The following is a 13650-nucleotide window of genomic DNA, read 5'->3' as shown; positions in this document are numbered from 1 at the left end:
TCCGCAAGCCTTCGGAGCCTGGAGGGAACTCCCGCCGCGCTCCGAAGGCTTGCGGATAGCTTCCTGAAGCCTGGAGAGCAAGAGGGGTCAGTGCGCACCGACCCCTCTCACTCTCCAGGCTTCAGCAAAAGCCTGCATTCGCTCCATAGGACGCACAGACATTTCCCCTTCATTTTTGGAGGGGAGAATGTGTGTCCTATAGAGCGAAAAATACGGTAGTTCAACATCCTGTTTACCAAATGCCAGCAGGAAACTCACAAGCAGGATACGCCCACAAGAGCCTTCTCCTGTTGCACCTCTCATCCCAGAGGCAGCATTACCATTAGGACCCCAAGCCATCAATTGCTCCATCTCCCATGAATTGGTGGCGGCGGTTGTTAAAATCTGCATACCACCCTATTCCCACAGGTCTCGCAGCAGTTCGCAAGATAAAACCGCAGGATAAAAACACAAAATACATAATAAAAACAACTCAATGATCCCCTCTCCCCAACTCATTTGAAAGGGCACCCGTCGGACAAAGGCCTGCTTAAAGAGGAACGTTTTTGCCTGGTGCCTAAAGGTGTATAGTGAAGGCGCCAGGCGAGTCTCCCTGGATTCCACAAACAGGGAGCCACTGCAAAAAAGGCCCCGTTCTCGTGTTGCCACCCTCTGGACCTCACATGGAGGAGGCAAAGAAAGGCAGGCCTCAGAGGGTCCAGGTCAGGAGAGAGCTAATTCTTGAGTTATTGTGGTCCTGATCCGTTTGTTCCGCAGTTCACTACCTCAGGCATTACCCCACTCATACCTAAACCAATCACATTCAACAATATGACAATCTACATGAAAAGGGCCATTGCCAAGCCTGTATTTATAAGATACACTCCTAATATCTGGAGCGGTAATACCTTGACTCCTCCTGGGCCATCTCATGCTCCTCTCCCATCTCTAACCTGAGAGGGGCCCAGATCCATACCGCAGCGGGCTGTCACCCTCAAGGGTGCAGAACTACTGCCATCCACTCAGTTCTGCATAGGAAAACCATCCTCTGCAGAGTTGCTAAGCAACCACTGTCAGGATACAGCTTTTTTGCAACCACTTGCGAAAGGGATGCCTTAGCACCAGAGAGAAGATGGGGCGGCTGTAGACCTGCAGGTGAGGTTCTCAGGTTGCATTGCCCATGGTGGTGAAAACAAGGGCCATATTCCCCTCAAAGCCAGGGTTGGGTAGGGCCAGGAGCAGAGGTGGCCAGAGCAATGGGTGCAAATGTTGCCTTTGTAAAGGTAATGGTAAAGGGACCCCTGACCATTAGGTCCAGTCGTGACCGACTCTGGGGTTGTGGCGCTCACCTCGCTTTATTGGCCGAGGGAGCCAGCATTCAGCTTCCGGGTCATGTGGCCGGCATGACTAAGCCGCTTCTGGCAAACCAGAGCAGCGCACGGAAATGTCGTTTACCTTCCCGCCGGAGCGGTATCTACTTGCACTTTGACGTGCTTTCGAACTGCTAGGTTGGCAAGAGCAGGGACCAAGCAACGGGAGCTCATCCCATTGCGGGGATTCAAACCGCCGACCTTCTGATCGGCAGACACCATGAAGGCCCCACAAATAACCCAGAGATGCATTTTAAATAAAAGGGACACATTCTGCTCATGTAAAAACACGCTGATTCCCCAACCGTCCGGGGGTGAAGGTGATTGGGCCGCATCCGGCCCCCGGGCCTTAGGTTGCCTACCCCTGATCTAGGCAAATAAGAGGCATCATCAGAGTTGAGGGATACAGTCCAACCAAGAAAAAACATTTGGGGCACAATGAGGGTGTGGCTTGAGAAGGGGGTGAATGGCTTGGGGAGATATCGGAGGGTCAGGTGAACTTGGGGGGGGTCTGCATTGTCCCCCATGCCTGAAATACCCCCACCCACATTGCGTGCCTTCTAGGCATTAGTGCACATCTGTTTAGCTTCCACGTGCGCCATGTTAAAGAGAGCCAGTTCTCCACAACAACAAGCCCCTCCTGGCTCAGAAAAGATGTCCACCTTTCTGTTTCTCGATAGCAATTACCCAAAGTTGCAGGCCACCCCGTTCCCAATTTAACCATAGCGGACCCTCCCTCCATTCATTTATCTGCGCTAGGGACCCTTTAAGGAACGCGGGTGGCGCTGTGGGTTAAACCACAGAGCCTAGGACTTGCCGATCGGAAGGTTGGCTGTTCAAATCCCCGTGACGGGGTGAGCTCCCATTGCTCGGTCCCGTTAAATGGAGGTACGATGGCATCCTCATTCCCCGGACCTTGGGAATCCTGAATATTGCATGTGAAGAAAACACACCCAGTGCCAAGATGATGTCCAAAAGTGGCCAGCATTTGTTGGCAGTCCTCTTGTTATGTCTCCCTGCTGGCAAGCTTTGGAGTGCCATGTTCTTGGGCTGGGGCGGCACGAGGCGGAGCGTGTCCAGGGAAGCTCATGTGCCTCTGTTTTTTTGGAAATGTTCTAACATGCCTTAAACGGATAGTGCTGAGTAAATAACAGGATGTTCCTCAAACATCAGAGGGCAAATATGTGAGGGGGCCCCAACAGACCTGATTCGTGGTAGACTCGGGATTCACAGAAGATTATGGCTTCCCCCAAAGGGTCCCTAAAGGTAAAGGTAAAGGGACCCCTGAACATTAGGTCCAGTCGTGGCCGACTCTGGGGTTGCGGCACTCATCTCGCTTTATTGGCCAAGGGAGCCGGCGTACAGCTTCCAGGTCATGTGGCCAGCATGACTAAGCCACTTCTGGTGAACCAGAGCAGCGCATGGAAACGCCATTTACCTTCCGCCAGAGCAGTACCTAGTTATCTACTTGTACTTTGACGTGCTTTCAAACTGCTAGGTTGGCAGGAGCAGGGACCGAGCAACGGGAGCTCACCCGTTGCGGGGATTCGAACCGCCGACTTTCTGATCGGCAAGTCCTAGGCTCTGTGGTTTAACCCTCAGCGCCACCCGTGTTACAGTTGCCTTAACGGAATGTCTTCTTGCAATTTTGGGAAAAGACAGCTCGAAAGTCGTCTTTTTCAATACATCTGGGGTTCTTGAAATTCATTCCGATTGTGCAGTCCTAGGCTCTGTGGTTTAACCCACAGCACCACCCGCATCCCACTCCCTGTGTGTTTATATGTAAATAAAATAGATTAGCCAAAATGCTGAGTTGCTGAGGTCTGTTACGCATGATGCACAAACTCTGCGGATTCCTAAGTGTGCGGGTGTCGGTTGGCATCGGTCGCTGTGATGTTTGGGCAGAAGAAAGCTTTTGAAGCTCCTGAACGATCGACCAGGAGGAAGGAATCATGCCAGTCTGGCATGTGTCTCTGCCAGGGTCCTACTCGAGTGTAGGCTGAGCTCCTGACACAGACATGGTTCAAAAACAGACCTGCCAACCAACCGCAGACAGAAAACAGAAAGGCACTCGGCTTACCCATGATGAGGAAACTCAGCACCCATTGTAGTACTGAGATGATCTGCAGTTGCTTCTCTACTTTAGACTTAGACAGCCAGGACAGATCCTGAAATGCGGAGAGGATACCGGACCCCGTGCCTGGAGAGAGAAGGGGGTGGGGGGAGAAAAGGAGAAAGACTTAGCAGGCCCTTAGCAGAAACAAAAAACAGAAAATTATGCAACAGAGTCTCAAAATTCCAGTCGCTTTCTGGTTGTAGGAATTAACACACGTAAACCATGGTCCTATTTACTCGTTGGTCCTCTGCATGAAAGGGGAACTGAGCCACATATCCTGGCATTAATAATAACAATAATAATAATAATGTATTATTTAAATCCTGCCCATCTGGCTAGGTTTCCCCAGCCACTCTGGGCGGCTTCCAACAGAATATTAAAATACAATAGTCTGTTAAACATTAAAAGCTTCCCTAAACAGGGCTGCCTTCAGATGTCTTCTAAAACTCTGGTAGTTATTTTTCTCTTTGACATCTGGTGGGAGGGTGTTCCACAGGGCGGGCGCCACTACCGAGAAGGCCCTCTGCCTGGTTCCCTGTAATTTGCTTCTTTCAGTGAGGGAACCGCCAGAAGGCCCTCAGAGCTGGACCTCAGTGTCCGGGCAGAAGGATGGGGATCCAAATGGTCCGCTTCTTCCAGGCGTGCTCATAAGCCCCACCCACCACCCCATAACCTCCAGAGAAGGACTCGGCCAGGGGTAGCCAATGAGGTGCACGGCAGAAGTTGTTGGACTACAACTCCCATCAGCCTTAAGCAGCATGGACATTGACCAGGAATGATAGGAATTGTAGTCCAACAACAACTGGAGGGTACCACTTTGACTACCTACCCCTAGTCAAAGGATTAGGTCTAGAGCAGGGTTTCCCAAATTTGGGTTTCCAGCTGTTTTTTGGACTACAACTCCCATCATCCCTAGCTAGCAGGACCAGTAGTCAGGGATAATAATAATAATAAATTTTATTTATACTCCGCCCTCAGGGAGGCTAACAACTAATAATAAAAACAAGTTGATTGAAATACAACTTAAAAACAAGGTTAAAATACAACATTAAAACATTAAAATGCAGCCTCATCACAGGAGGAGAAAGGGAAAAAGAAAGGGGGGGGGAATCAAACTGACTCCAAGCCAAAGGCCAGGCGGAACAACTCTGTCTTACACGCCCTGCGGAAAGAAATCAGATCCCGCAGGGCCCTGGTCTCATGAGACAGAGCGTTCCACCAGGCTGGGGCCAGAGTTGAAAAGGCCCTGGCTCTGGTTGAGGCTAATCTGACTTCCTTAGGGCCCAGGACCTCTAAGGTGTTGCTATTTATGGACCTTAAGGTCCTCCGTGGGGCATACCAGGAGAGGCGGTCCCATAGGTATGAGGGTCCTAGGCCGTGAAGGGCTTTAAAGGTCAAAACCAGCACCTTAAAACTGACCCTGTACTCCACCAGGAGCCAATGCAGCTGGAAAAGCACTGGGTGAATATGCTCCCATGGCAGAGACCCCGTGAGGAGCCTTGCTGCAGCATTCTGCACCCGCTGGAGTTTCTGGGACAGCTTCAAGGGCAGCCCCGCGTAGAGCGAATTACAGTAGTCAAGCCTGGAGGTGACCGTCGCATGGATCACTGTGGCCAGGTCGGGGCAGGAAAGGGAAGGGACCAACTGCTTGATGTGGCGAAGGTGGAAAAATGTCACCTTGGCTGTCCCTCCATGGAAAGGGAGGCGTCAAGGATTACACCCAAACTCTTAACAGAAGGCAATGGCACAAACTGGGTCCCCGCAAGAGAAGGGAGTTGGTCCCTCATCCCCATGCCATCCTGACCCAGCCATGGGACCTCTGTCTTCGAAGGATTTAGTTTCAATCGGCTCCCACAAAACCATCCAGCCACAGCTGGAGACCCAAGGTCTAGACCCTGCTCCCAGGCATTTAATAGTAAGCAGTGTAACAATGAAACTCATAATCTGTTTTTGGTTAACATTTGGCGATTTCTTAATGGCGGCGATTTCGTGGTGGTGTTGCTTTAATGCTATGTAGGTAACAGATTGTGGCTGTTTTTAAAAAGCACTTTATGTATTTGTAGTCATGTTTATTCGGCGTCCTTTTCCCCCCCAAAAGGCATGCAAGAAATATTTATTTGTTTGCATGCTAGCTGCTCTTGGGAGCCATTGGCAGAAGGGCAGCATAAAAGCCACTTGAAAAATAAATATATGCAGAACTTGTGCCTAATTTTTGCAATAAAGCAGATCCAACAAGACATAACCACCCCGGCTGGATCATGCCAGAGATCCAGCATTCTGTCTCACAAAGGCAAATCAGATGCCTCTGAGATGTTCACAAAAAGAACAATAAGGCAAAGTCTTGGAACTGGTAGTCAGCTGGTATAGACAGCAATAGACCACATTGTGTGTGATAATCTGCCCAGTCTCTTTATAAAGAAGCATAAAACAGTTCTGTTCACAGCTGAAATCTACTGACAACGCCTGTGAGCACGGTCTCAACAACCTCGTTCGCAGCATTCTCTTTAAAAAGGCTCACAGAAAATGTTACAAGCCCAATACAGTGGTACCTGGGGTCTACGAACAGCCCTGCTAACGAACTATTCGGTATACGAACTCCGCAAAACTGGAAGAAGGTGTTCCGGAGTTAGCTAACTTTACCTCGGTCTACGAATGTAATCCAAACGGTGGAAGGGCACCGGCGGCAGGAGGCCTCATTAGGGAAAGCGCACCTTGGTTTAAGAACGGCTTTGGTTTAAGAACGGACTTACAGAATGGATTAAGTTCGTAAACCAAGATACCACTGTACGCAGCCTTCCTTCAACCTCACCCCAAGTCCAAGAAGTGTTAGAAACTCAGGTGTATAAGCTAGGTGAACCAGGGTTAAAGGTAAAGGTAAAGGGACCCCTGACCGTTAGGTCCAGTTGTGACTGACTCTGGGGTTGCGGCGCTCATCTCGCTTTATTGGCCAAGGGAGCCGGCGTACAGCTTCCGGGTCATGTGGCCAGCATGACTAAGCCGCTTCTGGCGAACCAGAGCAGCGCATGGAAACACCGTTTACCTTCCCGCCGGAGCGGTACCTATTTATCTACTTGCACTTTGATGTGCTTTCGAACTGGTAGGTTGGCAGGAGCTGGGACTGAACAACGGGAGCTCACCCCCTCGCGGGGATTCAAACCGCCGACCTTCTGATCAGCAGGTCCTAGGCTCTGTGGTTTAACCCACAGCACCACCCGCGTCCCATAAGGGAACTTACCGAGAAACTAATAGTAAGAGGCTTAAACAAGCCTGCAACCCGCTTTACACAAGAACAAGCTGCCATGTCTAAGCTTGGTTCCATGTGAGAAAGTCATACATACGGCAGACCGAGAGGGTGGTGGTGCAAGAATCCCTGCAAGTAAGTAATCTGCAAAGGAGCCACATGGACGCAATTCCATCGCTGTGGCATTCCTTGCCCATGTGGACAGGGGGCTTGCCAGTTATGGGGAGAAAACAGCAACGCCAAAAGTCAACGACCTTTCAAATAGCCTTGGTCCCAAAGATCAGCAAAACAGAAGGCCTGAGATTGAGCCACGAGACCCCTGCCAGCTTTTTGTTTCCTTACGTTGCAAAATCCCACAGGCTCTTGAACTTTTCGGCAGATGGACTATGGAAAGGGGAGGATTCAGCTAACACGCCCCCCTCCAAACCAAACCAAAACAACCCACGCTCCTTGTTTGCAAGCAGCTTCCGTCCATCCGCAAATGGGCACAGAGAAAGTTACACATTGATGGATCCCTGAGAGACAGGAAATCCCAAGATGACTCTTGGAGACCAGAATTTGCTTTTCGGTTTAACTTTTCACAAAGCCAGGAACAAGGCAATTGTGACTGTTTTCATCACCAGCTTGGGGGGGGGGGAGACTTGATTTACACAAACGTAACACAGCCATGTAAATTTAAAAATGTGTTTCAATGTTTTATTTCACAATATGCATTTTTTAAAAACAAGTTAACCTCACGTTTTTTCAAAACGTAAACAAAAGCAGGGGGTTTTTTAATTGGAAATTTTATTTACAACATAAACACACACACCCAATACAGTGGTACCTCAGGTTAAGAACTTAATTCATTCTGGAGGTCCGTTCTTAACCTGAAACTGTTCTTACCCTGAAGCACCACTTTAGCTAATGGGGCCTCCTGCTGCCACCGTGCTGCCGGAACACGATTTCTGTTCTCATCCTGAAGCAAAGTTCTTATCCTGAAGCACTATTTCTGTAGCTGAGTCTGTAACCTGAAGCGTATGTAACCTGAAGCGTATGTAACCCGAGGTACCACTGTACAGAAATCCACCCTCATTGAACGTGAACATAATATATAATAAGCATAACATACAGCAATACAAACAACCAAATAAAATACTTCCTTAATCCTGTATCTGGCCTCCTTATTTACTTCTTATAAGTCGTTTCTTTTATGAATAATTATTGAGATTTTTCTAATTACAACTTAAATATACACAAAGTCTCCTGCAGACATTAATCAAAACAAGTCCAGGTATGTATCTTAGGGCACTGTTTTGTGAAGTATTCTCCGCATTTTCCCCATGCAGTTTTTTTAAACATCTAACTTCATCAGTAATTTTAATGTGCATTTTACAGTGTTACTCAGAGGTTATAATTAAGTGATATAAAAACTCTGTTAAATAAATAAATGCACCAGGTTTCAAATACCCCAGAGGACAGGATCACACTTCAAAACGCCCTTGACAGATTAGAGAACTGGGCCAAAACAAACAAGATGAATTTTAACAGGGAGAAATGTAAAGTATTGCACTTGGGCAAAAAAAATGAGAGGCACAAATACAAGATGGGTGACACCTGGCTTGAGAGCAGTACATGTGAAAGGGATCTAGGAGTCTTGGTTGACCACAAACTTGACATGAGCCAACAGTGTGATGCGGCAGCTAAAAAAGCCAATGCAATTCTGGGCTGCATCAATAGGAGTATAGCATCTAGATCAAGGGAAGTAATAGTGCCACTGTATTCTGCTCTGGTCAGACCTCACCTGGAGTACTGTGTCCACTTCTGGGCACCACAGTTCAAGAAGGACACTGACAAACTGGAACGTGTCCAGAGGAGGGCAACCAAAATGGTCAAAGGCCTGGAAACGCTGCCTTATGAGGAACGGCTATGGGAGCTGGGCATGTTTAGCCTGGAGAAGAGGAGGTTAAGGGGTGATATGATAGCCATGTTCAAACATATAAAAGGATGTCACATAGAGGAGGGAGAAAGGTTGTTTTCTGCTGCTCCAGAGAAGCGGACACGGAGCAATGGATCCAAACTACAAGAAAGAAGATTCCACCTAAACATTAGGAAGAACTTCCTGACAGTAAGAGCTGTTCGACAGTGGAATTCTCTGCCAAGGAGTGTGGTGGAGTCTCCTTCTTTGGAGGTCTTTAAGCAGAGGCTTGACAACCATATGTCAGGAGTGCTCTGATGGTGTTTCCTGCTTGGCAGGGGGTTGGACTCGATGGCCCTTGTGGTCTCTTCCAACTCTATGATTCTATGATTCAAATGACAGGAGGTTCCTCTCTCTCTTGGCTTGCACCTGGAGATTTATTTTGGGGTGAATTTTGAGTCGGTAAGAACCCCTGGAAAAGAAGGATGATAATGTTCCCCATCTCCCTCTTCCCTCAATAGTAGTAAATTCTCCAAAGGCTGCTTTTACTGGGTTTGTCTCCTTAAGTCAGGGTAACTGGAAGCTTAAATGGCTTTTTCATTCATTTTTAATCGGTTTAGCGATATTGTAACTCAAGCAGCAGGAGAGGGAACAAGGAAGCAGGCATACAGACGGGCTTTTGATCTTCGGATGAAGGGTGGTATTATACAAAATTAATAATAATGTGCCACAAACATTATTATCCAAGAGCGTAATTGCCCCCTCCATCTGTGCAAAAGACTTCAGCGTCCTTCAGTGGCTACATTCCAGAGCTGTGATGTGTGTCTTGCTACTTAGATACCTTGATACCTAGAACAGGTATCTAGATATCAATGTCCTGTCCTGGTTAAAGTGTCAGAATAAGGGCAGGGAGACTCAGGTTCGTAACACACTCAGCCCTAAATCTTACTGGATTACCTTGAGTTAGTCACCATCTCCCAGCTTTACACAGGATCACAGGAAAGCAGGGTGGATAAAAATCAACGATTTAAAAAAATATATCAGATTTTTAAAAATTTAAATTGGATTTTTAAAATAAGATGCTTTTGGAGGAAAAAATCTTTCTAAAGATTTTCTCTTTAAGCTGTGGGATTCCACAGCTAATTCTCCCCTGGTCTCCTCGCTGGCCCAAATAGGACTAATTTAGCCAGCTAGCCCTGGTGATCATCTAATGTCTATTGGATGGATTTCCCCCCTAAACTGATTTTTGAATTCTGAATTTATTGCTATCCACGTTTTATACTGTATTTTATGCTGGTTTTTGTTGCATCAATTGTTTTAAATTTGTTGTTAGCCGCCCTGAGCCCGGTTTTCTGAACCGGGAAGGGCAGGGTATAAATAAATATTTTTTATTATTATTATTATTATTATTATTATTATTATTATTATTATTATTATTATTATTATTATCATCATTATCATCATCATCATCCCATGGAAGAAACTTTGGCAATACAGAAGTCAGGAGGTAGATCTTCCTCGAGTGCCATAAAAATAGCGTTGTGCTAGCTGCATTCCATTGGTGACAGCAGCCACGAAATTAAAAGATGCCTGCTTCTTGGGAGAAAAACAATGGCAAACCTAGACAGCATCTTAAAAAGTAGAGACATCACCTTGCCAACAAAGGTCTGTATAGTAAAAGCTGTGGTTTTCGCAGTAGTGATGTATGGAAGTGAGAGCTGGACCATAAAGAAGGCTGATCACCGAAGAATTGATGCTTTTGAATTATAGTGCTGGAGGAGACTCTTGAGAGTCCCATGGACTGCAAGAAGATCACACCTCTCCATTCTGAAGGAAATCAGCCCTGAGTGCTCACTGGAAGGACAGATCCTGAAGCTGAGACTCCAAGACTTTGGCCACCTCATGAGAAGAGAAGATTCCCTGGAAAAGACCCTGATGTTGGGAAAGATGGAGGGCACAAGGAGAAGGGGACGACAGAGGATGAGATAGTTGGACAGTGTTCTCGAAGCTACCAGCATGAGTTTGACCAAACTGCGGGAGGCAGTGGAAGACAGGAGTGCCTGGCGTGCTCTGGTCCATGGGGTCACGAAGAGTCGGACACGACTAAACGACAACAACAGCTGCATTGCATAAGCTCCTTTGAGCTTTTATATAAAAGGTGTAAGGTTCGGTGTTCAAAGGATTAAAATCCTTGGCACCTGATCACTGGTAGCCCAGCTTGGACCTGAGCTGAGCTCCCATGGGTTCTGGGCTAGGTGGAAACAAAGTAGGATGCCCTGAACTTAGAGGGTTTGGAGGTCTGGATCATGTTCCAACAGGACACCAGAATCCATACTTGACTCTGAAGTCGCATCAATAATTTCAGGGGGACTTACTCCCAGGTGTACAGGTAAGCTTGAAGGCACAAGAAAGCAAACAAACAAAAAAAGGTGTACTTTGCCCTCTTCACAGAGCTGCTAATGGCAAAAGAAGCCACACCTGAAATAATACTCCAATCCCACTTTAAAACATTCCTTTAAAATGATCAGATTTGCAAGAAGTGTCTTTCAATCCTTCTAATATTGGAGTTCCAATATATATTTTTTTATTTATCATAAAATTTATACACTGCTTGATTGTAAAAAACAAAACAAAACATATACCTCAAAGTGGTTTACAAAAAGATAAAACAAGGAAATAAGAGAAAATTAAACGCTCAAAAGGTTAACATACTAAAACAGATTAAAAATAATAATTTCACACCAGCAATTTCTAAGCTTTCTAAGCCTCTGAGTATATTATTATGAATCTTATGACGTTTTTATATTTTATAATCTTTGTTGGTCGCTCTGAGATTTTTTGTTAAAAGTGATGACGACATGCAATAAATAATAAATAAAATCACCATCAACATACCATACTTTTCTGTCTATAAGGCACCCCCATGGATAAAATGCCCCCTATTTTGGGGGACTCAAATTTCAGAAAATGGAGGGAGATTACAAGGGGTTGTTGAACATTTTTTGGGGGGGGGGCTGCCGTAAATCGCTCACCCGTACATGTCACAAAATCCGCCTCCCGTCTGTCCCCTCCCTGCAGTGCCAGCCAATCAGCACCACCCATTGGCGCAGCAACCAATAACACGCCCAATAGCCGCTGACACCGTAACAGCAGCCAATCAAACTTCCACCCTATGTATAAGACAACCCCAATTTTTTAGCATGTTTTTTCAAGAATAAATATAATCTTATAGACGGAAAAGTACGGTAACTGCCTTCCCCCAGGATGGTGCCCTGCAGATGTTTTGAACCCCATGCCAGTTGGGCTTGAAGTGGTCCAAACATCTGGAGATGATGTGGAGCGGGAGGCTGTAATATCCATCCCCACACGCCACCAAATGTGGCTGGCAGAAACCGCACAACATGGGCAGAGGAGTCCACAACAGATGGATTACAAAGAGAATCTCTTTGTTTGCAGAACTTGTCACCTTCCATTTGAAGAGACTTGATGAAGATCAATTATTCTGGATTCCAGGTCAGGTAGGGCAATGACAGCTACATGAAGCATGGGTAGGCAAACTAAGGCCCAGGGGCCGGATCCGACCCAATTGCCTTCTAAATCCGGCCTGCGGACGGTCTGGGAATGAGCGGTTTTTTTACATGAGTAGTATGTGTGCTTTTATTTAAAATGCATCTCTGGGTTATTTGTGGGGCATAGGAATTCATTCATTCCTCTCCCCCCCCCCCCCGCCCCAAAAATTGGTACTTCAGGTTAAGTAATTAATTCGTTCCGGAGGTCCGTATTTAACCTGAAACTGTTCTTAACCTGAAGCACCACTTTAGCTAATGGGGCCTCCTGCTGCCGCCGCACCGCCGGAGCACAATTTCTGTTCTCATCCTGAAGCAAAGTTCTTAACCTGAAGTACTATTTCTGGGTTAGCAGAGTCTGTAACCTGAAGCGTATGTAACCTGAAGCCAACCTGGCAACCAGAGCTCTCCACGTGGTTGCAATCGGACCTATGCCAGTCACAAAACGTGCCCGGCTAATTTCTAACACTGACCAAGTCTGAGGGCTCATCCAGACTTCCTGTTACACCGTCCATGCTTTAAAGCTCCGCATCCCAGGAAAACCCACTCTTTAACGCTGAATCGGAACAAACGGCAGTTCGGATTTCCCACGGATTGCTGTTTGTTCCGACTCAGCACTAAAGAGTGGGGCATAGGAATTCATTCATTCCTCCCCCCCCCCACCGCCCCAAAAATTGGTACTTCAGGTTAAGTAATTAATTCGTTCTGGAGGTCCGTATTTAACCTGAAACTGTTCTTAACCTGAAGCACCACTTTAGCTAATGGGGCCTCCTGCTGCTGCTGCACCACCGTCGCACGATTTCTTTTCTCATCCTGAAGCAAAGTTCTTAACCTGAGGTACTATTTCTGGGTTAGCGGAGTCTGTAACCTGAAGCGTTCTGTAACCTGAGGTACCACTGTACAGTAAAAGGTAAAGGTAAGGTAAAGGACACCTGGACAGTTAAGTCCAGTCAAAGGCGACTATGGGGTTGCGGCGCTCATCTCACTTTCAGGCTGGCATTTGTCCACAGACAGCTTTCCGGGTCATGTGGCCAGCAGGACTAAACCACTTCTGGCGCAATGGGACTCTCTGATGGAAACCAGAGTGCACAGAAACACCATTTACCTTCCCACCACAGCAGTACCTATTTATCTACTTGCACTGGCGTGCTTTCAAACTGCTAGGTTGGCAGGAGCTGGGACTGAGCAACGGGGGCTCACTCCGTCGCAGGGATTCAAACCACTGACCTTCCGATCATCAAGCTCAAGAGACTCCGTGGTGCCACCCGCTATGGCACTGTTTTCTACCCAGAATAGGCTTATTCATCCACGCAAGTCACCACCTGGTTGCTATACAGTGGTACCTCGGGTTACAGACGCTTCAGGTTACAGACTCTGCTAATCCAGAAATAGTACCTCGGCTTAAGAACTTTGCTTCAGGAGGAGAACAGAAATCGTGCTCCGTCAGCAGGAGGCACCATTAGCTAAAGTGGTGCTTCAGG

At 47.0% G+C, this 13650-nt stretch overlaps 1 protein-coding gene and 1 long non-coding RNA gene across 2 annotated transcripts in view; both read right to left on the bottom strand.

The window, feature by feature from the left end:
* LOC310675839 overlaps positions 1 to 13650 on the bottom strand; it is a 324788-nt gene that overhangs the window by 189484 nt on the left and 121654 nt on the right. The window lies entirely within an intron of this gene.
* DGAT2 (diacylglycerol O-acyltransferase 2) overlaps positions 1 to 13650 on the bottom strand; it is a 52735-nt gene that overhangs the window by 16380 nt on the left and 22705 nt on the right. The window contains exon 2 of the mRNA XM_083436701.1: positions 3430 to 3549. Within this exon, the coding sequence (XP_083292827.1) occupies positions 3430 to 3549 (120 nt within the window). The remainder of the gene's footprint in view (positions 1 to 3429; positions 3550 to 13650) is intronic.

Source organism: Podarcis tiliguerta (assembly GCF_965153285.1).
Source record: "Podarcis tiliguerta genome assembly, chromosome: 4".
Taxonomy (NCBI): domain Eukaryota; kingdom Metazoa; phylum Chordata; class Lepidosauria; order Squamata; family Lacertidae; genus Podarcis; species Podarcis tiliguerta.
The sequence above is the reverse complement of the archived record's forward strand: the minus strand, read 5'-3'. Positions and strand labels throughout refer to the sequence as shown.